The sequence below is a fragment of the Anomaloglossus baeobatrachus genome, chromosome 7 (assembly GCF_048569485.1).
Source record: "Anomaloglossus baeobatrachus isolate aAnoBae1 chromosome 7, aAnoBae1.hap1, whole genome shotgun sequence".
NCBI lineage: Eukaryota > Metazoa > Chordata > Amphibia > Anura > Aromobatidae > Anomaloglossus > Anomaloglossus baeobatrachus.
In genome coordinates, this window is record NC_134359.1 from 62,846,252 (window position 1) to 62,873,166 (window position 26,915).

At 43.4% G+C, this 26,915-nt stretch overlaps 1 protein-coding gene across 3 annotated transcripts in view; it reads right to left on the bottom strand.

The window, feature by feature from the left end:
- ATF2 (activating transcription factor 2) overlaps positions 1–26,915 on the bottom strand; it is a 144,949-nt gene that overhangs the window by 43,012 nt on the left and 75,022 nt on the right. For all 3 annotated transcript variants that reach the window (XM_075317362.1, XM_075317359.1, XM_075317360.1), the window contains exons 9-10: positions 22,574–22,717; positions 13,854–14,063 (exon numbers count right to left, since the gene is read on the bottom strand). In XM_075317362.1, coding sequence (XP_075173477.1) covers positions 13,854–14,063; positions 22,574–22,717 — 354 coding nt within the window. The remainder of the gene's footprint in view (positions 1–13,853; positions 14,064–22,573; positions 22,718–26,915) is intronic.

The following is a 26,915-nucleotide window of genomic DNA, read 5'->3' on the forward strand; positions in this document are numbered from 1 at the left end:
TCACATGACAGCATGTGACCGGAGCTTGCCGTGATGCCATTGTACTGTATTAAGGTACCGTCCCACATAACGAGATCGCTAGCGAGATCACTGCTGAGTCGGTTTTGTGACGCAGTAGCGATCCCGTTAGCGATCTCGTTATGTGTGACACCTACCAGCGATTAGGCCCCTGCTGTGAGATCGCTAGTCGTTGCAGAATGGTCCAGGCCATTTTCTTCAAAGGCAATGTCCTGCTGGGCAGGACACATCGCTGTGTTTGACACTGTGTGACAGGGTCACAGTGACTGCTGAGATCGTTATACAGGTCGCTACTGCCACCTGTATTGTTCCTGCATCGATGGTAAGATCTGACTGTGCGACATCTCACCTTCGACCTCCCAGCGACTTACCAACGATACCTATCAGGTCGCAACGTTTTCTGGATCGCTGTTAAGTCGTTGTGTGTGACTGGGCCTTTACACTGTACTAGAGTGTGACTGATCTGGCAATCCGGCGAAATGCCGGATGTATGAAACGGCCTTAAGCTCCCGGATTCTTTAATTTACCTATATCAGATTTTTAGGGGGTTCTGTTTTTTCAACCTACTTTACAAAGTTTATCATCGTGATCGCGGCTCTAAAATTCCACTTGCAAGTTGTTTCTCCAATATAACAGATTTTTGGGGAATGGTTATTAATAAGCTGTGCTATATTATACAGATAAAGCGCTGGAATTATCTTGTTGGCTCGCGGTTATATCGGCTAGCTATATATTAGCGGGTGATTTAGATTGAAGGTTTCAGTAAATCAATTATGTTGTCGGAGGACACAATCATTCTTGTTCTGGTCTACTGCCCCCGTAATATAAATGTAAAAAAAAATATATAACTAATATAAATGCTGTCAAAACAAAGTGTGATACTTCTACCATTTATCATCTGTGCGTCGTGTTTACGTAGCGCTTATTATATAACTATTTCATAAGAAATAACTAAAATAAATAGGCGATGTTCTACTCTATGGATAAGGCTATCGGAGTCAGAGGGACGTGTACGACCAATTCCCCCTCCTCAAATTACAAACAAAAGGTAAAACCCAATATCTATTGTAAGTCATTGGGGTCCATCAGGTGTCGGGTGGTCTTAATGCGTGAAGAATCCATTCCTGCAATGTGGGATCCATCAGAAGTGGGAACCATGACGAAGGTGTGAACACAGCCTTATATATGGCAAAAACGCTTTATACTGACATTTCTGATTTAGAAGAGACTTAAAAGGGATTTTCCCACGAATAAAGTTAATATTAAAATGGATTTTAATCAATAGATGTTAGAAATAATAATGTCCAAAATTGGATATGATTAAAAAAAAAATGTTCCTGTGCTGAGATAATCTTATATATGTGCCCCTGCTATGTGCTGTGTAATGGCCGTGTCTGACCGTACAGGAACATGGTCTGATCATACCACATCTCCTGGGCCGGGGAGGACATAAAAGAGTATACAGAATTTACAGCACAGGATCACAGCTGATTCTTTTTGTGAGGTAAAATATTTTCCTGCCTGTTTTTAGAAAATGTTTTACCTCAAAGAAAGAATAATTTGTGATCCCATGCTGTAATGTCTGTATACTTTTTTTTCCTGCTTCCCCTGCCCAGGAGATGTGGTATGATCAGATCATGTCACTGTACGGTCAGACATGGCCATTACACAGTACATAGCAGGGACACACATATAAAATTATCTCAGCACAGGAACATTTTTTTAAACACAACCAATTGTGGAAATTATTATTATTACATGATATATTGATTAAAATTAACTTACTTTTGGGGACAATCCATTTAAAAGCACTACTCCAAAATTTTTTTTATTTTTTAGTGGAATTCTGGAGTGGTGCTTTAAAAGAGAAGTCCCCTGTCCTCTGTCTTATAGTCATGACATCTTTATCTTTATCAAGCGTGGCTGCAGTCGGTCTCCGGTGATCTGTGACCTGCTGGCAGCTCCATGTTTCATGGGGAGAAATATGCAATTTAGATGTTGGGATAATACATTTATTAAATAGGTGAATTTCTGACACATGACATAAAAGTGAATGCCCGGTATTTCTGATTGTTGGAGGGCGTTTCTTACATAATGGACAATTATCACAGTCACGGTGTTTGGCTCAAAACTCGCTGAGTGTCATGGCGGCATGAGACACTGTTCAGACTAAAGACTCTGACTCCAAACTATGCTTTCTCTAGTGCCTATCAGGAGTTAATCTCTGATAGCTTGCTGGTTACCTCTAGGATCACATGTTGTGGGAGATCTATCACAAGTACTCCCCGCCTTTTAAAAGTTGGTGGAAACTGTCTTTCCATGCCAACTATAGCTTTTGCTACACTGGTTCGTGTGCTATTGTGATCCAGTTGCTGGTGATTTATTTAGTGCTGCTTGGTGTGCTTTGGTAACCCTCTTGTCGTCTGGTTATTTCCTCCTAATCACGTATTGTCTTATACTTCCGTGCGTGCTTGCTGTGTGATAGAGTTTTAGTTTCCCTGTTTGTCTATTTTTGTAAGTTCTTCAACTTCTGTCCGTGCCCTCTCCTAAAGTAGGGGAGAGTGCGTATTAGATCAGGGCAAGGGTGGCGGCCCAGACATCTTCACCATAAGAGGTATCTCTGGGATAAGGGACAGTCTAGGAGCCACGGTCCTCTGTTATCCCTGACAACTCCATGACAACAACTGACTAAACGACCTGATTTGTCTGTTGCCTGATTTTACACAATGACCACAGACATCATGCTAACAACCTCTTCAGATAAAACGGATTTTCTCAGTAAATGTAAGAGATGCATAAGAAAGGCTTTCACACATGCCAAGCACAATCCTGACACTAAGTGCTCTGCGTCCAGGAAGAAAACAGTTCATGGTCTAAATTGCCATGAGAAAGGCAGAACCTCCGAACATATTACTTTTACTATTAAATGCAACGTAAAAGTAATCATGGGTCATTACTGCCCACTATGCTCATCAGCGCTGCCAGCATGTCAAGTGAAGAGTTATTAAGGGAAGCACAGGATTGATTAATGCGCTCACATAAAGAACACTTTAATTATTTCTGTGACATTCAATTTTCTTTACAAGTCATTCTGTTCTTCACAGCCGACGGTTCTGCTGTTGGCAGACAGAAAGATTTTGCTCTCTTAAAATCACCGCCAGTGTGGGCATTTTAACCCCTCGCAGCCTGGCAGACGATAAAAAAATAAATATTTATTTTTATATAGCGCTAACATATTCCACAGCGCTTTACATACATTAGGAACACTGTCCCCATTGGGGCTCACAATCTAAATTCCCTATCAGTATGTCTTTGGAGCGTGGCAGGAAACTGGAGAACCCGGAGGAAACCCACGCAAACACGGGGAGAACATACAAACTCCTTGCAGATGGTGTCCTTGGTGGGATTCGAACCCAGGACACCCATATCCTATAGGCACAAATGCATTATATTGAGGGGCGACACTTACTCCAGGAAAGAATCAGTCATGGCTTTTTTTTTTATTTTATCAAGTAGAATTATCCTTTTTATTTTTTTAAATCACTGCAAATTTTCAGTTTTTCTCAGTTGATAAATGTCTAACTGTCCTATTGGTCCTGGATTATCCCCTTGTGAGAACAAAGGATTGTGCATGTTAAAATCCAACATGCCCCATCTTTCTTTCACCATAATCTGATTTAGGGAGAATTCAGATGGCCGTATAAATCTGAGCGAGATCAGACTGTCGGCTCTCCTGATCCGAGCCCGACAGCTGCATAGAAAAATATGAAAATGTGTCAGTGTTCCGGGATTTCCAGTTTGCTTCTGAAGGATCTTGCCCTTTGTTAACATGGAGTTTTCTGTTCTGTTGCCCTACTTCCTGTTCATCTGTTTAAAAGCCCGCCCCTAAGCCTAGTCTAGTTGCTTGAGTATACTGCTTCCTGTCTACTCCTGCCCTGCTGCTCTCATTTCCTTGTTGCTATTTTGGATCTCTGTGAATCACCTGACGCCGGCCCTGGACTCCACCTGGTCTCATCGAGCTGTGCCCTCGCTGGTCCCGGACTCTGTCTGCCGTCTCTGGTTGCAGCTTGTGCCTGGTCCCTCCCGGTACATATCCACCCTAGGACCCGTGTTCCACATCCAGTACGGACATTTTTGGACTATAACCTGTTGCCCTTTCGTGTCCCGGCTGCTGCGCATTTAGGCCTTCTGGGGTGATCGCCAGACAGCCCCTGTATGGGGGTTCGCTGCTGATGGCCTCCCTCGGGGAGTCTGGTGCGCGGTCCCGGGAATTCCCCTTTGCTCCGAACCTGGCAGGTATATACTATGTTTATGTTCTACTGTGTTTATGTTCATTCCTGTGTACATATTGTTGGTTGCATATTATAAAACTTCGCTGCACCAAGAACCCGTCTCTGGTTGTCATTGCCCTAACGCAATCGAAATCCTCAGTTCATACAATAGTATTACAAAATGTCTCGTTCGAGTCGGGAGAGCCAGCGACCAGTTGTGATCTGATCTCGCTCAGATGTATACAGCCATCTAAATGCTCTCTTTGGAGGTGAGTTGGGACATCTAGTCCCTTTGGCTTACGAGAATCTGATATGTAAGGTCATCTTAAGACTGTGCCGCCGTTTCTAAATGACGCCTGATATAATACGCCAATGCTTGCACTAGTCAGAAGACGGGACGGCTACTATCAAAGTGTCTGACCACCACAACAATATTGTTGACAAATCTTCAAGGTGGGTCAGAAATATCTTGATTTGTGGAGGTTAGACACTCGGCACTCCTACCGATCAGCTGTTACAAAGACAGCCGGACGTGAGCAGCGAATGAAGCAGACCACCAAAGAATTGTCAGACTAGTGGCGGTTGCTGGGTACTGCAGATCAACTTCAGTTTTAATATAAAATAAAATATAAGTAATAAAATATAATAAAAAAAACACATTCAGCATCTAAAAAGTTGCATAAAGGTTGAAGAGGGTGCTTGCTAGAAATCTTGTTATCTTCTGGTAGATAGGCCTGCAAAAATGAAGGAGACTGCCCAATACTGCCATCAACTAAAATAATTAATTCAATCAAGAACATCACCATGGTTAAAGGGTTTTCTACTAAATACACTGCCACCCCAGCCCTAAGTATGTGAGTGGTACTGCAGCTCAGCCCCTCATATTAATGAAGCGGAGCTGCAATACTAGACACAATCCATGGACATGTGTGGTAGCGTTTCTAGACAAACCCCCCCCCCCCAAAAAAATAATGTTTTTCCAATCCTAAACAATCCCTTTAACGTTTTAATCATATACTTCACAAGAGGTTGTAAGTCACTACTGAGTGGTAATATAAACCATGACAGACTACAAATGACAATGTGTGTTCATTTTCAAAACATGTGGATAATGAAGAACGGACAGCAGTGCTGATCAGACATAGATGCTGAAAGGGTAAGCAGTGTACTGATCTGATGACATTTTATGAAATATACCAGTGTAGTGGACAATTACCTGTACCTGTCATTTCACCCAAAAAGCAGTGTTGCTTCGCTCCTCCTATATAAGGTAGAATTGCTTTTGGTGCACATGGCAATCTAATATATCCAGGAACTGTCCCGATTCTCATTCTTTGTAACATGCCATTCGCTTCAGTGGGCAGTCCAAAATTAGCATAACTGGTGCAGGAACAAGCCCTTTCCTTAATGTTAAGTGTGCATGGTGCCCCACATTCTCCAATGGCTTGCCTGCCCTGACGTTAAAGCCAGCATGTCTGCTATGCCCATGTGCAGGAGAGCCAGAGAGACAAATACATGTCTCTATTTCCGCTAGAGAGACGAAGACCCGCCCCCACTTCCTGTAGAGAGAAAAAGACCCGCCCCCACTTCCTGTAGAGAAAAAGACCTGCCCCCACTTCCTATAGAGAACGAGACCTGCCCCCACTTCCTATAGAGAACGAGACCTGCCCCCACTTCCTATAGAGAACGAGACCTGCCCCCACTTCCTGTAGAGAAAAAGACCTGCCCCCACTTCCTATAGAGAACGAGATCTGCCCCCACTTCCTATAGAGAACGAGATCTGCCCCCACTTCCTGTAGAGAAAAAGACCCGTGCCCACTTCCTGTAGAGAAAAAGACCCACCCCCACTTCCCGTAGAGAAAAAGATCTGCCCCCACTTCCTGTAGAGAAAAAGACCCGCCCCCACTTCTTGTAAGACCCGCCCCCACTTCCTGTAAGACCCGCCCCCACTTCCTGTAGAGAGAAAAAGACCTGCCCCCACTTCCTGTAGAGAGAAAAAGACCTGCCCTCACTTCCTGTAGAGAAAAAAAAGACTCGCCTCCACTTTTTGTAAAGAGAAAAAGACCTGCCCCCACTTCCTGTAGAGAGAAAAAGACCTGCCCTCACTTCCTGTAGAGAAAAAAAAGACTCGCCTCCACTTTTTGTAAAGAGAAAAAGACCTGCCCCCACTTCCTGTAGAGAGAAAAAGACCCACCCCCACTTCCTGTAGCAAGACAAAGAACCCCCACTTTCTGTAAAGTGACAAATACAAACCTCTACTTCCTGCAGAGACAAAGAACTACCTCCACTTCTTTTAAAGAGACAAAACCTGCACTCATGTCCTGTAAAGAGAAAAAGACCTGACCACACTTCCTGTAGATACAAAGATCTCACCCTACTTCCTGTAGAGAAAAAGACCCACCCCTACTTCCTGTAGAGAAAAAGACCCGTGCCCACTTCCTGTAGGGAAAAAGACCCATCCCCACTTCCTGTAGGGAAAAAGACCTGCCCCCACTTCCTGTAGATACAAAGATCTCACCCTACTTCTTGTAGAGACAAAGATCCGCCCTCACTTCCTGTAGAGCCAAAGATCCGCCCTCACTTCCTGTAGAGCCAAAGATCCGCCCTCACTTCCTGTAGAGCCAAAGATCCGCCCTCACTTTCTGTGGAGACAATGACCAGCCCCCACTTCCTGCAGATAGACAAATACCCACTTTTACTTCCCGAAGAGGTAAAGAACTACCTCCAATTCTTTTAAAGAGACAAAGACCAGCACTCATGTCCTGTAAAGAGACAAAGACCTGACCCCACTTCCTGTAAAAAAGACATAATAAAACAAAGACAAACCCCACTTCCAGTACAGATAAAGACCTGCCCCCACTTTCTATAATACAAATTGGCATCTCTACTACTAAAGACATATTAAGTAAAAAATAAGTTAGAAAGGAGACTCCTGGTGGATGGCATTCTGGAGTGATCTCTGAGCTACAGTACCAGATAATAGAGGAGTGCTCAAATGTAAGGCTTAGAAAACATCTATAGAAATATCTTGTATTGGCATATAACAGATTTAAAGGGAAGCTGTCACCAGAATTTGCGCTATAAAACTAAAAGAATCCCCTTCTGCAGCTCCGAGGCTGCATTCTATAAAGGTTCATCTAGCTACTGGCCCACCTTTCAGACCTACATAACTTTATAAAATATTACCTTTTGCTATGGTAATGAGGTTTGTTGGCCCCGTGGGCGGGCTGTATTTCGTCTGTTATCCCCCCTCCTGCCGCTGTTCGCCGTCCCCCAGTGTTCATTTACATAGATGAAGCCGCCGCCCTCATGTTCTGTAGTGCTCCGGATGTCTTGCGCATGCACAATGGCACTATTGCGGGACTGAGCATTGTTTTCAAAAAGCGAGCGTCGGTGATGTTATTGCGCAGGCGCAAGATTATGGGCGGTGCTGTGAATGTCATCACCAGCGTCGCCCAAGTACCCATCCATAATATCGTGCCCGCGCTTTTACCTCTGCCTCTACCGTTATGCGCTTGCGCTGGCCATTGCTTATTTTTATCATCCCAGTTTACATTTTTTTGAAAACAGTGCTCAGTCCCGCGATAGTACATACATAATACATGTACATAATTACAGCAGTTACTATGAGGGTTACTATATATTAATATATATATATGAATGATAACCTGAACTGAAACATCTCCTTTCTCAGCCAGATATAGAATACTTTAGTTCCACAGGTTTTCAACCTCTAGTCCGTGCCATGTTTCTTGAGGGTTCTGGCACTGTGCTGGGGGTTCTTCGTCTTTCAGACAATGTTCTATACAATCATTTGAAAAAAGCAGTATTCCGTTGCTCCCTAGGAATGACAGGGTTAACCCTTGTAGGGCTCTAAGGTAACCATATGGCTCTTACAAAATTTCCACATAGTGCTAGAATTTTTATTGGCAACAGCTTGTCTGTTTTACTCCTTAGGTTTGTACGGCCTCGCAAATGCAAGGTTTAAATTAAAGTCCTAGCTTCTCTAAAGAATGCAGCAACCTCCCAAGAAGACAGAGGGTGAGCGCCGCCAAAAGCTCAGACTTCTGGGTTCTTCTCCTTTAATGCGCATACAAAACAATCATAGCCGTCCGTATACAGTAAGATAATCGGGGAGTGACAGGCTCCACCTTTACACCTTGTTACATTGTTTCACTATAAATATTTAGCAGATTTGCTTTTCTTCTCCATTAACATCGAAAGGAAGAATATAAGACTTCTTACAAGAGTGCATAGTGGGATGGCGGCTGATGAGCTCACAATGCAGCTGTAATTGTGTAGACTGTCAGATGATCCAGCAACCAGCTGAAATGTCACTTACTTTAGATGTGACTGGAGGAGAAAAATATGATATTAAGCAAATTTTTCGTGAAGATTGACAGTGCTCGCTTACCCAGAGCGATCGCTGCATGAATTGAATCCCCAACCCTTCACGATCGCACTGACACTGCAGGAGATGACCAGATTTGTACACACACACTGACACTGCAGGTGCCTTGTCTCTCGCTCTCCTGTGTGCAGCGGCCACACGCTACTGTGTGACTATGTGTGCAGTCACTGGGTGCTGTAGACAGGAGAGAAGGATAAGAGCACACCCGGGGAGTCATAGTTTGTATACAAGTCTGTTTAGCTACTGGATTGTCAGTTTGGGGGTACAAGGATAGTGATTAAAATCAGGCAGGGCCCGGGGATTCAAGTCAGGCAGGGCCCGGGGATTCAAGTCAGGCAGGGCCCGGGGATTCAAGTCAGGCAGGGCCCGGGGATTCAAGTCAGGCAGGGCCCGGGGATTCAAGTCAGGCAAGGCCCGGGGATGCAAGTCAGGCAAGGCCCGGGGATGCAAGTCAGGCAAGGCCCGGGGATGCAAGTCAGGCAAGGCCCGGGGATGCAAGTCAGGCAAGGCCCGGGGATGCAAGTCAGGCAAGGCCCGGGGATGCAAGTCAGGCAAGGCCCGGGGATGCAAGTCAGGCAAGGCCCGGGGATGCAAGTCAGGCAAGGCCCGGGGATGCAAGTCAGGCAAGGCCCGGGGATTCAAGTCAGGCAGGGCCCGGGGATTCAAGTCAGGCAGGGCCCGGGGATTCAAGTCAGGCAGGGCCCGGGGATTCAAGTCAGGCAGGGCCCGGGGATTCAAGTCAGGCAGGGCCCGGGGATTCAAGTCAGGCAGGGCCCGGGGATTCAAGTCAGGCAGGGCCCGGGGATTCAAGTCAGGCAGGGCCCGGGGATTCAAGTCAGGCAGGACCCGGGGATTCAAGTCAGGCAGGACCCGGGGATTCAAGTCAGGCAGGACCCGGGGATTCAAGTCAGGCAGGACCCGGGGATTCAAGTCAGGCAGGACCCGGGGATTCAAGTCAGGCAAGGCCCGGGGATTCAAGTCAGGCAGGGCCCGGGGATTCAAGTCAGGCAGGGCCCGGGGATTCAAGTCAGGCAGGGCTCGGGGATTCAAGTCAGGCAGGGCTCGGGGATTCAAGTCAGGCAGGGCCCGGGGATTCAAGTCAGGCAAGGCCCGGGGATTCAAGTCAGGCAAGGCCCGGGGATTCAAGTCAGGCAAGGCCCGGGGATTCAAGTCAGGCAAGGCCCGGGGATTCAAGTCAGGCAAGGCCCGGGGATTCAAGTCAGGCAAGGCCCGGGGATTCAAGTCAGGCTGGGCCCGGGGATTCAAGTCAGGCAGGGCCCCGGGATTCAAGTCAGACAGAGCCTGGGGATTTAAATCAGACATGGCCAGCTCTGGGCAAGTGAGCTAAGGAGAGGTGAAGGACATGCAAAGAGAGGGAACAAAACAACACACAAAAGGGTGCAACCAAGCAGCCCTGATTTATATATAAAATATAACCGTTTTTCCACCCAATTAAAAGCTATATTTTATGGGAGATAAATCCATATAGGAATATATAAGCAATAGGGATCACTGATTGACATACAATACTGTATATACAGTATGCTTCCGAGGCATTTGTTGGGCAATATTAGCAACATATACTTGGTAGTGGAATAAGAGACTCTTCACTTCATCCGTGCAACAAACCTTTATACAGAGCGATCAACAGTACCGGATAGTGGTCAGTTTTCATTCCACTTCTGAATATAACTAACAGTCTTATATCCCTGGGGTCGCTGTATATACAAGGTCATGGCTGGACATATTAATTATGCAAGAATTTCTATTCTGCAGTATTTGGTCATATCCGTGAGTGCCGGACAGTCTGCTGCCCATCACCGAGCTCTGCGCCATATAGCGGCAGTGATCTTGGCACTACTTATGGAGTGAGAGTATTGTAAAGGGTAGGATGGCCGCATTGAAGTAACAGCAGCAGTGGATATTTCACTCAATAATGTCAGTGACATAAGAAGCAGGACTGTGTGGAGCCCGGACCGTGGTTCCCGTGTGCCTTGTATGTGCAACGTGAAAAACTCCCAGCGGAGCCTTTCACACCTCCTTAACGTCTGGATCCGGCACCAACACGTTCTCAGATTTTGCTACCACTGAATGCAGGAAAAAATGTTTGGGATATGGAAGCCTTTGGGCATAAAAATTAAAATAAAACTTGGTTTCGACAAAGAAAGTAAATGATGGTGCAAGTTCCGAAAAATCCTGTATAATCCGAACGTATGGAGCCAACAGGTATCACACAAAGTAAGAGAAGAGCACAAACAGACTCTGCATTGAAAACTTTCTTTACATTGAAACCATCTCAGAATTTAATGGGGTTTCACAAAAATGACTTTAACAGGGTCTCGTATTCTCAGATCCTCCTCACGTACAGGCACACGGCCATCTTATTCAGCTATTTTTAGGACTCACGGAGACAGCTGCACATTGTGCAGAGCTGCCGCCATCACTCCCATAGATTTAGAAGACAGCGGCGAAACGCATGCTCAAACTCGGCTGCATTTAAACTCTGCACAGAGGAGGGTTATACATTTGTCACCCACTATGTGGACAGGTTATACAACCAGAATCTGGCACAACAGCAGCGACTGGAGCGAGCGCTGATCGCTGCTGGTTAACCACTGAAATGCCGCAGTCACACATTGACAACGGCATTTAAGTGTTGCGTTCTCACTAGTGCAACAATTTGGGTACGAATCTCAATTGCAGGGTACCAATAAGTTTACATGGTACCGATCGACCTAGTGAAGGCCACCCACACCCCCTGAAATTGTTGTTAAATTTATATACTGAAAAAACTGAAAAAAAACTAAAGTATTGCAGCATATGGCCAACTGATCAAATGCAGATCAAATCCAAATTAGGAATAAAAAAATAAATAAAAATAAATTAAAAAAAAGAAAATCACCCACTTTGTCCCCAATTAAAAATGTAAAAACAAAAAATATAAAATAAGTAAAACATATTTGGTAGAACTATATTTGCAAAATTCAGATCTATCAAAATATGTTATTTAACCCATACGGTAAATTCCGTAAAAGACATTCCAGAATTGCCGTTTTATGTTCGCCGCACTTCGCCCCCAAACAATGCAATAAAAAGCAATTAAAACATCACATGTAACCCACAATCAGACCAATAAAAACTACAGTTTACCAGACAAAACAAGCCTGCATAAAGGACTTTCGATAGAAAAATAAAGTTATGGATCAAAAAATAAATAAATAAATAAATAAAAAGACTTGTTTTTTTTTCTTTTACAAATTTGTATAATTTTTTTTTTTTAACTACAAAATTGTAAAAAGTTGGTCATCGCTGCAATTATACTGACCTGAATAATAACTTTTCCCAGTAATTTTTGCCGCATACTGAACACTCTAAAAACAACCCCCCCCCAAAAAAAAGAGTAGCAAAAAAGCATTTTTTTGTTTGTTTTTTCACATTTAGATTTATTTGCCCCATTTTTCAGTACATTAGCCTGGTGTCTTTAAAAACTACAATTCATCCTGCCACAAAACAAGTCCTCATATGGGTACCTCAAAATAGTTATGACTTGAAAAAAAAGGGGGAGGAAAAACGTTAATGCAAAAACAAAAATTGGTTGTGTAGTGGGAAGGGGTTAAATGCAGTGGTGACTGAGCATGTGTACTCCTGCCCTTTTCAAAGTCTAGGGATGTGATGGAGATAGCCAAGCACAGCACTGGGCTGCCTCCGTTAGCCTCAAAGACATCGAATAGGCTGCTAATGTGTGTCCTCGGCCCCCTGTCTGCCTCCCCTGGCCCCCCTGTCTGCCTCCCCTGGCCCCCCTGTCTGCCTCCCCTGGCCCCCCAGTCTGCCTCCCCTGGCCCCCCAGTCTGCCTCCCCTGGCCCCCCAGTCTGCCTCCCCTGGCCCCCCAGTCTGCCTCCCCGGCCCCCAGTCTGCCTATCCGGCCCCCAGTCTGCCTATCCGGCCCCCAGTCTGCCTATCCGGCCCCCAGTCTGCCTCCTTGGCCCCAAGTCTGCCTCCCGGGCCCCCAGTATGCCTCCCGGGCCCCCAGTATGCCTCCCGGGCCCCCAGTATGCCTCCCGGGCCCCCAGTATGCCTCCCGGGCCCCCAGTCTGCCTCCCCAGCCAACCAGCCTGCCACCCCAGCCAACCAGCCTGCCTCCCCAGCCAATCAGCCTGCCTCCCCGGCCACTGCGTCAATCCAATTACCTCCCATTGCAATTGTACAATAGGGAAGAACGGGGGACTTGGGAACTCTGTTCTAGTGATTGGTGAGGGTCCCATCAGTCATATACGGTAGTTATCTCCAGTCCTATGGATCATTCAGAGACATTACTTGGGCCTAATGCAAAAACATGAAAAAGGGCCCCTATTGGAAACCCTAGTGACCTTTTACGTGGCAGACCCCCAGCTACGACTGCAGCCCCTCTACTCCACTCTACGCTCCTGAGTTCATGGTTTTCTCGCATAAAAAAAAACAAAAACGTGCACCACTCACATTAGATCGAGGCAAACAAATCAATGATTGCTTTTATAGTTTGAGCGCTAAGTACACAATGAATTCCGTGACAGATGATGAAAGTGCCAGCGTCTTACACCAGCCCTGCCAGGCATTTCTCTGTTTGCTTTAAGGACTGTAATATGTTCTTATAATGAATGGAATAAACCATGCACGCTTTAATTGCCTTCAAAAAATGTATTAGGAGCCTTCATTACTGTTTGTGTGTGTGAAGATCCCATTCCTACACTGGCGGTGTCTCAAAAGGAGTTGCAGCCGGTTATGGGTTGAATTAGCATAATGATCCCCGATCCCCCCCCCAAACAAATATGGCTGCAAATAAACTAGCGAGATGACAACTGTCATCAGCCCCTGCCGTCTAATTGTGAGATTCATCCTATAAGGCATTTCATTAAACCGCCAACCATTTATATCCTGTCGACTCTCCCCATAAAGCTTTCGTGTTCGATGTATCGAGCAGGAGGAATTTTAAGAAGAATTCCATGTTACGTCTGGGAGGGAGGAACATAAAAGGCCGTTTCCTCTTCTTTGAAATTATTACCAGTTTACGAGACTGTAAACACATTACACTGGAATGAACATCTACGCAACGAATGGAAAATGAAAAGCTTTCACTTAACGCTTGGCTTTTTCGCGTTTTCCAGGTCATCCGTACCTGTAGCTGCACATTAAAAGAACTTAGATCCTCAGCTTTTTTTTCCAAGGATTGCACCCACACTTTCCTCTTCTGCCGGCACCTGGAAGCGGCGGCGCGGTTCCGTTCTAAAAACTTTCTCCTCTTTTCATCTGGGTCATCGCTCGCCGCTTTCCTCCGACGCCCCCCTCCTGTGCTTTGGGTTGGTGGTGCGGGGGGAGCTGGAGACGCCTGCAACAAACAAGGACAAAGTCGTTTGGCGTCTGGCTCGTTTGTTTATACAACTTTTTCCCCTTCTGCATTGCATCAAAAAGGCCAAAAAAAAGGAAAATGTAAGCATTAAACAACGGAGGCAACAGCTGGTGAAGAAATCTCCCAGAACAACCTTCTGTTCAGGAGATGTTGAGAAGGTGCATTGAGCGAGAGTGGAAAATTGCTCCTTTACTGCAGTTAGACAGCGTGTGCCATTTCAAACATCGTAAAGCAACGACAACACATAGCACTCACATTTATGTAGAACGTAAGCAAGTGTCATGCCGCGACTGTCACACAGAAGGTACGGTTACAAGAAGAATTAACCTGTCAGCAGGTTTTTGCTATGTAATCTGAGAGGAGTATGATATAGAGGCTGAGATCCTGATTCCAACGATGTATTACTTACTATCCTGAGTTAATAAAATAAGTGTTTTATCAGCAGGAGATTATCAGTATAAGATTAGGTGTCTTGTGCCACCTGGTTCAACCTTGCCCACACCATTGATTGTACACTGTATATTGACAGAAACCTGCCAAAGAAACTGCCCATCAGTGGTGTGGTTGGGGTTATCAGGGCTCAGCATTCAGAGCTCTGCAGGAGAGAAAACTGTTATTATATCACAACTGCTGCACCCAGGAAACTAAGTGATACATCGCTGGAATCAGGGTCTCTGTCCCTACATTATGCTGCTTACATAACAAAAACCTGCTGACAGATTTCCCCAAAAGGGAACCGGTCACCAGATTTGGCCCTTATAAGCTGCGGCCACCACCACTAAGCTCTTATATACAGTATTCTAGAATGCTGTATATGAGAGCCCAGGCTGCTGTGTAGAACATAAAAAACACTTTATAATACTCACCTAAGGGGGCGGTCCAGTCCAATAGGTGTCGCTGCTCTCTGGTCCGGCGCCTCCTCTCTGCGGCGATCTCTGTCCTCCTTCTTCTGAGGCCCGTGTGCATGATGCATCCTACATCATACACACAGGCTGGCATTAAGGTTCTGTGCAGACTCCCTTTGATCTGCCCTGCTCAGAGCAGATCTAAGTATTGTAGTGCGCATGCGCCGGCGGTCTTTAACCTTTCCTCGCGCCTGCGCATTACAGTACTTTGATCTGCCCTCAGCATGGCAGATCAAAGTGTGCATGCACAGGACCTCAATGTCAGCTACTGTGCATGACAGACGCATCATCCACACTGGGCTGGGTAGAAGAAGGACAGAGATCGCAACAGAAAGGAGATGCTGGACCGGAGAGCAGCGACACCCATCAGACCAGACCGCCCCTTGGTGAGTATTATAAAAGTGTTTTTTTACCTTATACAGAGCGGCTTGGGCTCTTATATACAGTATTCTGGAATCCTGTACATAAGAGCTCACTGGTGGTGGCTGCAGATAATAGTTGCCAAATCTGATGATAGGTTCCCTTTAAGAAAACACTTATCAAAGTCAGGACTTTTCTTGCAAATTTTTCTCAAAAACAAATTTTTCATACCTTCCTAACCAGGCCAAACATTTTTTTAATCTGATCAGTGCCGCTGCGGGAATGCTTCTACCTATCCCAGTGACATTGAGACTTTTTTTGTGACAGTTTTCTTTTGTTAGTGGTAAATTTAGGTGGATAGGAATTGCGTTTATTTATGAATATATCAGAAAATTTACCAAAATTTTGAAAAATTTCCAATTTTCAAACTTTGAATTTTTATGCCCTTCAAACAGTTCAACATACCGCATAAAATAATTACCGTAATAAAAAACATTTAACAGGTGTCATAAAATTTAATTTATATCAGTATAAATTGTTAAACATATTCTCTTTTGTCAAGTTAGAATTGTTAAATGTTTAACAGAAATTTTCGTAATTTACATTTACAAAACCTATTTTTTTTAGGGACCACACTTGATGTTTGAATGGACTTTGAGGGGCCTATATGTGATAAAAAAAAAAATAAAAAAAAGATTTCACTTTAAAAATTTAATTCCTCAAAGTACTCAAAATTGAGTTCACTTTGTTATGTGCTCCAGAAAAATTAATACAAAATGGAATGTTTTTTTTTCCAAAAATGTAAAACAGAAGAAAATGGACATCACAATTTCTTATGTAAATTGTCCTCAGGACACCAATGGTGGTCAAAAACTACTATTCGGGCACACTGCAGGGCTCAGAAAGGGAAGGAGCGCCCTATTAACATGCAGATTTTGCTGGAATAGTTTGTGTCATGTCACATTGGCAGAGCCCCTGAGGTGCCAGAACAGCAGAAACCCCCACAAGTGACCCCCATTTTACAAACTACACCTCTCAATTAATTAATTTATGGATGCAGGGAGCACACTGACACTACAGGTGTATCAGAGAATTTTATACCATTGGTCTGTGATTTTTTTTTTTTTGTAACCAATGAAATGTTTTAGCCCCATATTTTTCATTTTCACATGGGGAAATAGGTGATAGTGGTCACATAATTTGTTACACAATTTCTCCTGAATGCAGCGATACCCCAATACATGGTTGGACACTACTGTTTTGTCACATGGCAGATGTCAGGAGGAAGGCGCGCTATTTGACCTTTGGAGCAGATTTTCCTGGAATTAATCGTTTGCAGACTCCAGAGCCCTGAAGGGTCACAACATCAGAAATTCCCCCTCAAGTTACATATTTTGGAAATTACACTCCTCTGGGACTTCATCTAGGGGTGTAGTCAAATTTTTGATTCCACAGATGTTTTCCAGAAATAAGTAGTGGATATTGCGGAGTGAAAATTGCAAATATGCCAGTACCCAGCAAAGTGCCCATACATTGTGCCTGTTCTTCTGGAGACACACACCTTGTAAATTAATTGGTTTCTCCCCCTACAGTAATTCCAAATATGTGGACATTGACTATTGTTTTGGCTCATTATGTGGCTCAGCAATGATGGGGGCTTTGGGATTTGAGAGTGCAGTTTTCGCTTGATTTTTTTGGGAGAGGCATGGTGCTTTTAAAGAACCTTTATGCTTCCAGTAACGTGGAGACCCCCTATAGTTCCATTGGCAGCTGATAGACCCGAGGTGGGGCTTGTGTATGCTAAATTGAGCTGAAAATTTTATTGGTAATATTTTTGAAGTACAGATCACCTAAACCTTGGTTCACATTTATCTGTGATCTATGCTGAACTCTTATGTTGGGGGTTTCCGACTAAATCTCCAAAATATGTGATTCAGTAATGAGAATGAGGCAGATGGAGACACTTTAGACTCCGACTGACTTGTTTGGCAGGGTCTTTCTTTTGAAAGATGCACAAAGGTGGGATTGTCTGCACTTTTGTGAATCCCTAAAAAGATGTAACACCACCGGGAAGACGACCAGAGACTAAAGTGACTCCATCTGCCTTAATATAGTGAATGGTTCCAACAGCGGTTTTGTCCGAATCCAGCTTTTCTGAGATTTAGATGGGAACCACGATGTAAGCACTCAGCATAGAGCACAGGATAATTGTGAACCAAACCTTATCCAGATTTTTGGGAGGCAGAATGAACAAATAAACAGCAGTTCAAAAATTGACTTTATTTTTACTAATTATTTTTTACACCGCTCACCGCGAGGCACGAGTGATTGGGCAGTTTTATTCTTCTGGGCATTATGATCAAAGCAATAACTAGTTATGTCAGGTTTTTATGTTTTGCTACTTTTACACACTAAAAACGTTTTTTTTTTTAAAAACATTTTTTCCTCCATGCTTTGCCATTTTTTGAGAGCTATAAATTTTCTATTTTTGTGCTAACAGACATGTTGGGGACTGGTTTTCTGAGGGATGCGTTGATCTTTTTTATTGACACAATTTTAGGGTGTATCTAATTTTTTTTACTTTTTTATGGCATGTTTTTTTATTTTTTTTGCTACTTTAGTACACTAAGAACAATATTGTTGATAAAAAAAAAATTGTTTTTTTTTGCTGATTTTTGTTTGTGACTTTTTTTTAAGTATGCCATATTTTTTCAAATACTTTTTCTTTTGTTTACTTGTGTGTTCACATAAAAAATAAATTTTATTAGAAGTAAAATATATCTTTGAACTGTGTTAGCCAATAGATATTAAAAAAAAAAATTATTTAAAAAAATAAAAAAACAAAAACAAAACAACCAGTTCTGAGTGCTTGATACCTTTTAATGCCTAACTGAAAAGATGGTAATAAAAAAGCAGCTTTCAAGGCTACTCAGGTCTCGTCATCAGGCATGATATAACACAAAATCTGAAGAGTTACACATTTATACTGCACTATTCTATGTCCTGTTGTGTATAAATCGCCTGCGATTGTTAACCTGTTAAATCCCACTGTCAAACTCTGACAGCAGCATTCAACATGCGTCGGCATGGGGGAATGCCATTTTAAGTTTCCATTGTCACGCCTGTGATTGATGGATTGTTATGACAGCAGTGGTGCTCGTCATAGCAGCATTCCTCTTAAATCTGCTTGCGGCCGGGCTTCAAAAGGAGACTGTGATTTTCACTACAAGCAGTAATACTGTGGCATTGACTTAAAAAAACACAAATGACCAGATGATCCCAGCTTTAAGTCCCCTAAGGAGACTGTTAAGAACAGTGAAACGTAAAAACAAAAACAAAAAAATAAGTTAAAAAAATATGAAAAAAAACCCCACCTCAAAATATAAGTTCAAATCATCCCACTTTTGCTTTTGCCCCATGTCATGTAAAACTCTTGAAGGGTCCTCACCTCTCTCTTTTCTGCCATCAGCCTCAGAGCGTCATGACGATTATCTGATCGGCCTGAAAGTTTAGGTATTTATGACTTTTCGTGATGGTAGAACTGCAACCAAAGGATGCAAAGAAAGACATCCCTTTGTTCTGTTGGAGGGAAAACTTCCAAAACAGTTTTTAAGCGCTACGTTAATGCTAGAAAAATGAAAAACATATTGCCAGAATCCCTGTGGAGTGCTGAACCCAGCGCACCGTTTCGGTTGACGGGGAGATCGCCGGTATCACGACAAATTAGTATTGGCCAGTAAAATCGTGCTAGATGCGTTGTGTTTGGTATCTATGTAAATGTAAAATCGAGATATAAAATATGACGCTAATATCTTTCACCTGAGTGGCCCAGGGGCAAAGATATGTGAAAAGCTAGAATTAAGGAACCTTTGGTACAATCTCGGCACAGCCCACAAGAGACTGTAAAATGAGGTCACAGAGAAGGGGGGTTATCTAAGGCATAAGAGAGACTAGCTCCTGGATGGGGGCAGTCAGTACTGGAGGGCAACAGTAAGGCTAGGTTCACATTTCCGTTGTTTTGCATCAGTTACATGCGTTGCTTGACGCATGTGACTGATGCATTGTACAATGAATGACAAAGAACAGAATTAATTGTCGGACTCCGTTGTGTGCGGGGGTCGGAGTGCGAGCTGGTTGGAGCCGAGCGGGGCTGTGGCGCTGAGGACGTCAGTACCGCGGTCTGCATGGCTGGGGACAGGTGAGTGTGTGTGTTTATACATGCGGAGTGCGGGAGGGGGCGGAGCCAAGTGGGGAAGTGTTGGGCTCCCTGCACACGTAGCCAGGGTAAGTATCGGGTAAAAACTAAGCAAAGCACTTTGCTTGGTTACCCGATATTTACCTTGGTTACGAGCGTACACCGCTTAGCGATGGCTCCTTGCACACGTAACCAGGGTAAATATCGGGTAACTAGGCAAAGCGCATTGCTTGGTAACCCGATGTGTATCCTGGTTACGTGTGCAGGGAGCCAGAGAGAGCATGCGCAGCGAAATGCTATGGATTGCGCTGCTCAAAAAACGTTACATGCTGCGTTTCTTCCACACGGCGGTCAGTCGTTCCACGACTGATCAGTCGGGCGGAGGATGCAACGCAGCATCATCAGTCACAATCCGCCGCTCATACAAGTCTATGGGAACAACGGAATCCGTTGTTTACCAGAGCAGCGGATTGTGACTGATCCATTAAATTGTAAGTGTGAACCTAGCCTAAGGGTGATGCTGGCCGATTACAACATCTTCTTCTCTTGGAGTCCCGCCCTCCGTAAATTCAGACGTCACTTCTATGGCACGAGTTTAGTAAGTTTCACGTTTATACCTTTTATTTTTATGTAACTGTCTATACTGTAATTGTATGGTTTCCTTTTGTAAATTCTTGTATATTTTTTAAACACTGCCTATTTTCGGATTAAATATATACAATTTAATAGTTACTTTCCTCATGCTTTATATACGAATCCAAAAACCTGAAGGGCCTTCTGCTATCTGAAACGGGTCCCCAGCTACTTGTAGAAAGTCTGGGTGGTGGCAGCGTAATTATTATTGCATAGAATTATTGGAGTGCTATCATTAAGGGTACCGAGGTATATATATATTCCATTAGCGGGAATCGGTGATATATACATTTACCCTTGCTATGAGACCTCCAATATTTGGCATTATTAGCTCAGCAGCCTCATTCTGTTCATTGTCCTGCAGTACCAAAAGTGGCCTGCCGACAAGGGGAGCGCTAGAGAGTAGTCGTGTTTGTGACAAATCAGTGAACAGCTGCGGGATATCTGAGTGACTTACTCGGCTGTTCATGACACCCCATTAAAAAAAAAAAAAATAAAATAAAAACTACACATATGTGGTATCGCCAAGTTCAGAAAAATCCAATCTATCAACATACAAAAAGATTTGTCACACCAACACCAAGGAAAAAATATGCAAGCCAGAAATTATGAAAATAAAATACAAATATCCTTTATTAGCCAATAATAAAAGACAGTAAAATGGAACAACCCAAGTGACAGATAGTATTAGTTGGAGAGATCTGGCAACAATCCTAATGCATCTAGATGGAACCCTACGTCCCACAAGTGTATGAATATCCAAACCAACATATGTACCTACATTATAAAGTTATATAAATATGTACGGTGTTCGCTGCACATGCTGGGACCTGGGCTGCTTTTATTCGCGGTCGCCTCTCCTTGGTGCAGGAAGCGGTTTCTGAAATGTTACAGGTATATGTGTTGCTTCAATATGGTTCTGCTTTTAATTTATCTAGGAGGCCGCATGTCACAATGAAAATATAAAATATAGAGTAGGATCCCCCTATTGAGATTTGCCGTGACGAGGCATGGGTGGCTCAAAAAATTGATCAATTGCTAAAAATCTCATTTTGCATTATAGCACAGTTGAAATAATATGTGAATTTACACTTTTAATTGTTTGCATGCCATTCTCAAGCAGTGCTGGCTCTCCCACTAATATATGTATATATATGTGTGTTAATACTCAAAAGTGATAAAAATTAAAATAACAGTAGCATTGGTGATTCATATACTACAAGTAAAGTAGTAAGAAAACATAGAAAAGTTTATATACCAACATACAGGGTCCAAAAGACAATATGAAGCGGTGTCCCTGTGCACTTGACGCGCGTTTCGCAAACTTATATATAATAGTGGATGAGATATTGACATCTCATATCTATATAACTTTATCATGTACTGTATGTATGTTGGTTTAGATATTCACACACCTGTTGCCGGATCTCCCCAACTAATACCATCTGTCCCTTGGGTTGTTCCATTTTGACTGTGTTTTATTACTGGCTAATAAAGGATATTTGTATTTTTATTTTCATAATTTCTGGCTGGCATATTTTTTTTCCCTGGTATTACAAACCTATATGCTTGGAGCCTCCACTATTGGGTTGTGATAATGGTGGTATATAAAATACAAATGGTGGTATATAAAATTAACACAATCGGTAAACACTGGAAACAATAATAAAATAAGCAGGCCAAAATTATATATTTTTTTTGGTTGCTGGAATACTAAAAAAAAAAATCTGTAACAAGCGATCAAAATGTCATATAATATCCCAACATGGTATCAATAAACATGTTGTCTCGCCCCACAAAAAAATAAGCCATCACACGGCTCCATCTACAGAAAAATGAAACGGTTATAAATCCTGGAAAATGAAGACACAAACCCCCTAAAATTTTTGGCCAAACTTCAGATTTTTTTTTTCACCACTAAAATAATAAAAAAAACTGGACATGTTTGGTATCGCTGTAAGCTTACTGATGAGGAGAATCATATTGCAAGGTCATTTTTTTTTTACTACAAAGCGTACAGAGTAAAAACAATTCTCAAAAAACTAATTTTTTCCACAATTTTTCTCCATTTGGATTTTTTTTCCCCCAGTTTTACAGTCATGCAGTGGTAAAATTAATAGTGTCATTCAAAAGTACAACTCATCCAGCAAAAAAACAAGCCCTCATATGTCTACGTGGACAGAAAAATAAAAAAGTTATGGCTCGGTGAAAAAGGGGAGGAAAACGCAAAAATGAAAATGGCAGTGTCGTGGTTAATGATATATTTAAAGAAAAAAAAAAAAACTTCAAATAATTCTAAGAATGTTGGCAAATGTTTGGTAAAATAACGTCCGTGATATTTGGAAGCTGCAGATTGCCCGATACTGGAACAAGTCAGCAGCAGGCGGTGTACGTACCGGTGTCTCGGTAGTTGATGTTGCCGGCTGCTGTAGTGACTGCGGTTGCGCTTCCTCCGTCTTCGTCGTTACACTCGTCTGCCCCTTGGTGGTCTCACCGTTGGTTACCTGAGGATGCTGCTGGGTCAGTGCAGCTTTTAGTCTCTATAAAAATAAGAAAATGTCATTAAACAACCAAACTGTAAAAATGTAAACTAAGGCCACTATGAAAAAAGACACGTATAGGACGTCACATCTGATCATAGATCCGTTCTGTCACTTATAATTGTTACGGATTCTGCGTTTGTCTATGGCTCTGTTCACACTAAGATCATGAGCTCCGGGCCTACCGGCACTATGACAAGTATGGCAGATCCACTTTCGAATGAATGCCATTGACTTTCCATATGGCACTTTAGGTTTCTTTGGTGATCTAGTGGTTTTCTGCTGTAGACCGAGCCATTTTTGCCTTCAGAAACCCTAGGACAGAGCCTTAAGGGGGCTTTACACGCAGCGATATTGCTACCGAGCGTACCTGCCCCTGCCGTTTGTGCGTCACGGACAAATCGCTGCCTGTGGCGCACAATATCGTTCAGAGCCGTCACACGGACTTACCTGCCTAGTGACGTCGCTGTGACCAGCGAACCGCCTCCTTTCTAAGGGGGCGGTTCATTCGGCGTCACTAAGCGGCCGCCCAATAGAAGCGGAGGGGCGGAGAGCAGCGGCCGTAACATCCCGCCCACCTCCTTACTTACTCATTGCAGGCGGCCGCAGGTAAGCTGTAGTTCGTCGTTCCCGGGGTGTCACACGTATCGATGTGTGCTGCCTCGAGGACGACGAACAACCTGCGTCCTCAACAATCAACGATTTTTTTTTAAAATGAACGACGTGTCAACGATGGACGATTTGGTGAGTATTTGCCATCGTTAACGGTCGCTCGTTGGTGTCACACGCAACGTCACTAACGATGCCAGATGTGCATCATGGAATCCGTGACCCCGGCGATATATCGTTAGATACATCGTTGCGTGTAACAGGGCCTTTAGACAGTGTTCACATTGCCTTTCAGGCCTTGGTTCAGCTTGGACACCAAAAACAGAGGTTGTGACGGATGCCCGAAAATGGCATGTATCACCTGCATAACTACATTGTGTGCAATGTCATCAAACATTCATTAAAAGGGATTCTGTCACCAGGTTTTTGCCACCTAATCTGAGAGCAGCATAATGTAGAGACAGAGACCCTGATTCCAGCGATGTGTCACTTACTGGGCTGCTTGCTGCAGTTTTGATAAAACCAGCAGGAAATTATCACTGATAAAACTTCTTCCAGGTAGTCCTCCGTATTCATGAGCTCTGTATAACCTCCCACCACTAATTAGCAGCTTTCTATCTATGCACAGTGTTCACAAAAAGCTGCCAATCAGTGGTGGGGGCGGAGCTGTTCAGAGCTCAGCATTCAGACAACTGGCAGATCTGCAGCAGGAAAAACAGAGATTTTATCAAAACTACAGCAAGCAGCCCAGTAAGTAACATCACAGGAATCAGGGTCTCTGCAACTACATTATGTTGATCTCAGATGGGGCAGAAAAACCTGGTAATAGATTCCCTTTAAAGGAGTTTTCCACTACAACAGAATTCCCTAAATGCTTTTATACATGTAAAATAACAAACAGCACAAACCCCCCCCTCCCCAGGTCCAGCGCTGGCTCCATGCTGCTGTGCGGGTTTTTGTATTTTGGCTGTACCATTGCCATTAAGTCTACAGTGCACATCACCCACCGCTGCGGCCAATCACTATGATCAGCAGCTGTGCCGATTCTAGCAAACAGGAGCCACTGAACCCAGTAATTTGCCTTTTTTTGTCTGCCTCACCTCCCCTAAAAATGCAATAAAAAGCGATCAAAATGTTATAAATGTTATGTGTACCCCAAACTGGTACCATTAAAAATGACAGATCAGCAAGCAAAAAAAAAAATATATATCAATCCCTCATGCGGATTTATCGTTGGAAAAAAAATAAATATATATAGATATATAGTATAACAGTATAGTATAATATATATAATATAGTATAATAGTATAGTATAATATACATATTTATTGTTATATTATATATATATATATATATATATATATATATATATAATAGAAAAAAATAAAACAATGTCATGGATAGCGGAAAATGGAAGCAGAACATATTTTTTTACGAAAATAATAAGAAAAAACCCATACGAGCTTTGTATAGCCATAATGTTTCCAGCCTGGAGAATCATGGTGCGAAGACATTTATATAACCCAATGTAGGCTGTAAAAACAAAACCAATAAAACCTGGCGCTGCATTTTTTTTTCCCCCACTATTTCACCCCCTTGGAAATTTTTTCTTGCTTTATATGGTAAAATAAATGGTGTCATTAAAATCTACAATGGTCGTGTAAAAAAAAAAAAAAAATAAAAAAAATAAAATTAAAAAAAAAAAAAAAATTAAAGTTCTCATTAGGCTATGTGGACGGGAAAAAAAAAAAAAAAGTTATGGCTCTTGGAAGAAGAATGCAAAAAAACACCTCAAAATTGGCTGCATCCTTCAAGGGGATGGTAACTCGCTTGTGCGTAGTTGTCGGTAAGATTTACATCTGTGTATCTAAATTGCAAAGACTTTTTAAAAAACCACAAAATCCCCCCCAGACTTGAGACAGTCAATATTTGTACAAGAGCAGACCCTGCCCCCCTGACGGTGCTTGTCCGGAGGTCCCAGAGAAGGCCAAGAGGATCTGTGGCCGGTCTTCGGCTATTACCGTAGGTTTGTTATTCGGAGTAGTCGCGCTCTCAGGAGTTAGGAGGTTAAGCATTTGTCAGTGACCTTCCTCTCGTTATTTCCTTGAGCCGACACACACAGAGTTCCCAAGTTATGGGGGGAAAATTCATCTTTTAAATGGCCATTAAGCCTATATGCTGCACCTCGCCGTGCACTAATGTAGGTCATCCTCGTCTCCAAATTAATCTCGCTATGCCAATTAAGGTGATGATTCAATCAAGTTGTAGAGAATTAATTACGGCTTTCGAAATTTTAATGCATTCACATATATGTCCGTATCGCGGAGGGAATAGCAGTGCCAGGTGGGCACAGACCAATTTGCAAGAAGACAAAAAAAGGATTAAAATATGCTGATAATAATCTATCCTATACTGCCTAGTCGACATGTGAAGAGCTGTATTACCACATAAGTCCATTTTACCATGAACAATAAAAAGTGTCTTTTCATATTGTTGCAACACACACACCCGAACAATCCTTTATTAGAAAAAAAAACATTAACAAATTGCCTTGTTCACCAATTTTATAAGCCCGAAAAAGCCCTCCATGTCTGGCGTAATCCAGAATGGTCCAGCGTCGCTTCCAGCTCTGCTGCATGGATGTGACCGGAGCTGCAGAAGACACCGCCGCTCCTGTCAGCTCCACGCAGCTAATGAAGGGAATAGCGTGATCAGCGTTGGCCGCGAGTAACCTCAGTGACAGCTCAGCTGATCGTGCGGCTGTCTTCAGTTGCTGCGTGGAGCTGACAGGAGCGGCGGTGTCTTCTGGTCACCTTCATGCAGCACAGCTGGAAGCGACGCTGGACCATCCTGGATTACGCCAGACATGGAGGGCTTTTTCGGGTTTATAAAATTGGGGAACAGGGCAATTTGTTAGTGTTTTTTGTTATTTGTTAGGATTATTTCGGGGGTGTGTGTTTATTTACTGTAATTTACAGATTAATCATGGAAGGTATCTCGGGGAGATGCCTGACATGATTAATCTAGGACTTATTGGCAGCTATGGGCTGCCAAAAACTCCTTATTACCCCGATTTGCCAACGCACCAGGGCAAATCGGGAAGAGCCGGGTACAGTCCCAGAACTGTCGCATATAATGTATGCGGCAATTCTGGGCGGCTGCTGACTGATATCGTTAGGCTGGGGGGCTCCCCATAACGTGGAGCTCCCCATCCTGAGAATACCAGCCTTCAGCCGTATGGCTTTATCTGGCTGGTATTAAAATTGGGGGGGGACCGCACGCCGTTTTTTTAATTATTTATTTTACTGCACAGTATAGACACGCCCACTGGCTGCTGTGATTGGGTGCAGTGAGACAGCTGTCACTCAGCGTGGGGGGCGTGTCTGACTGCAACCAATCACAGGCGTCTGTGGGCGGGGAAAGCAGGGAATACGAGATTGATTAATGAGCGGCCGGCATATTCAAAGTAATTGTTGCCGCGCATTCTCTGCACAGCTGTTCCTCACCGCGCTGGTGATCGGGGAGCGGTATGAGCCGGGGGAAGAAAAAAACCGAGCGCCAATGTAAGTATGACTGAGAACAGCAGAAA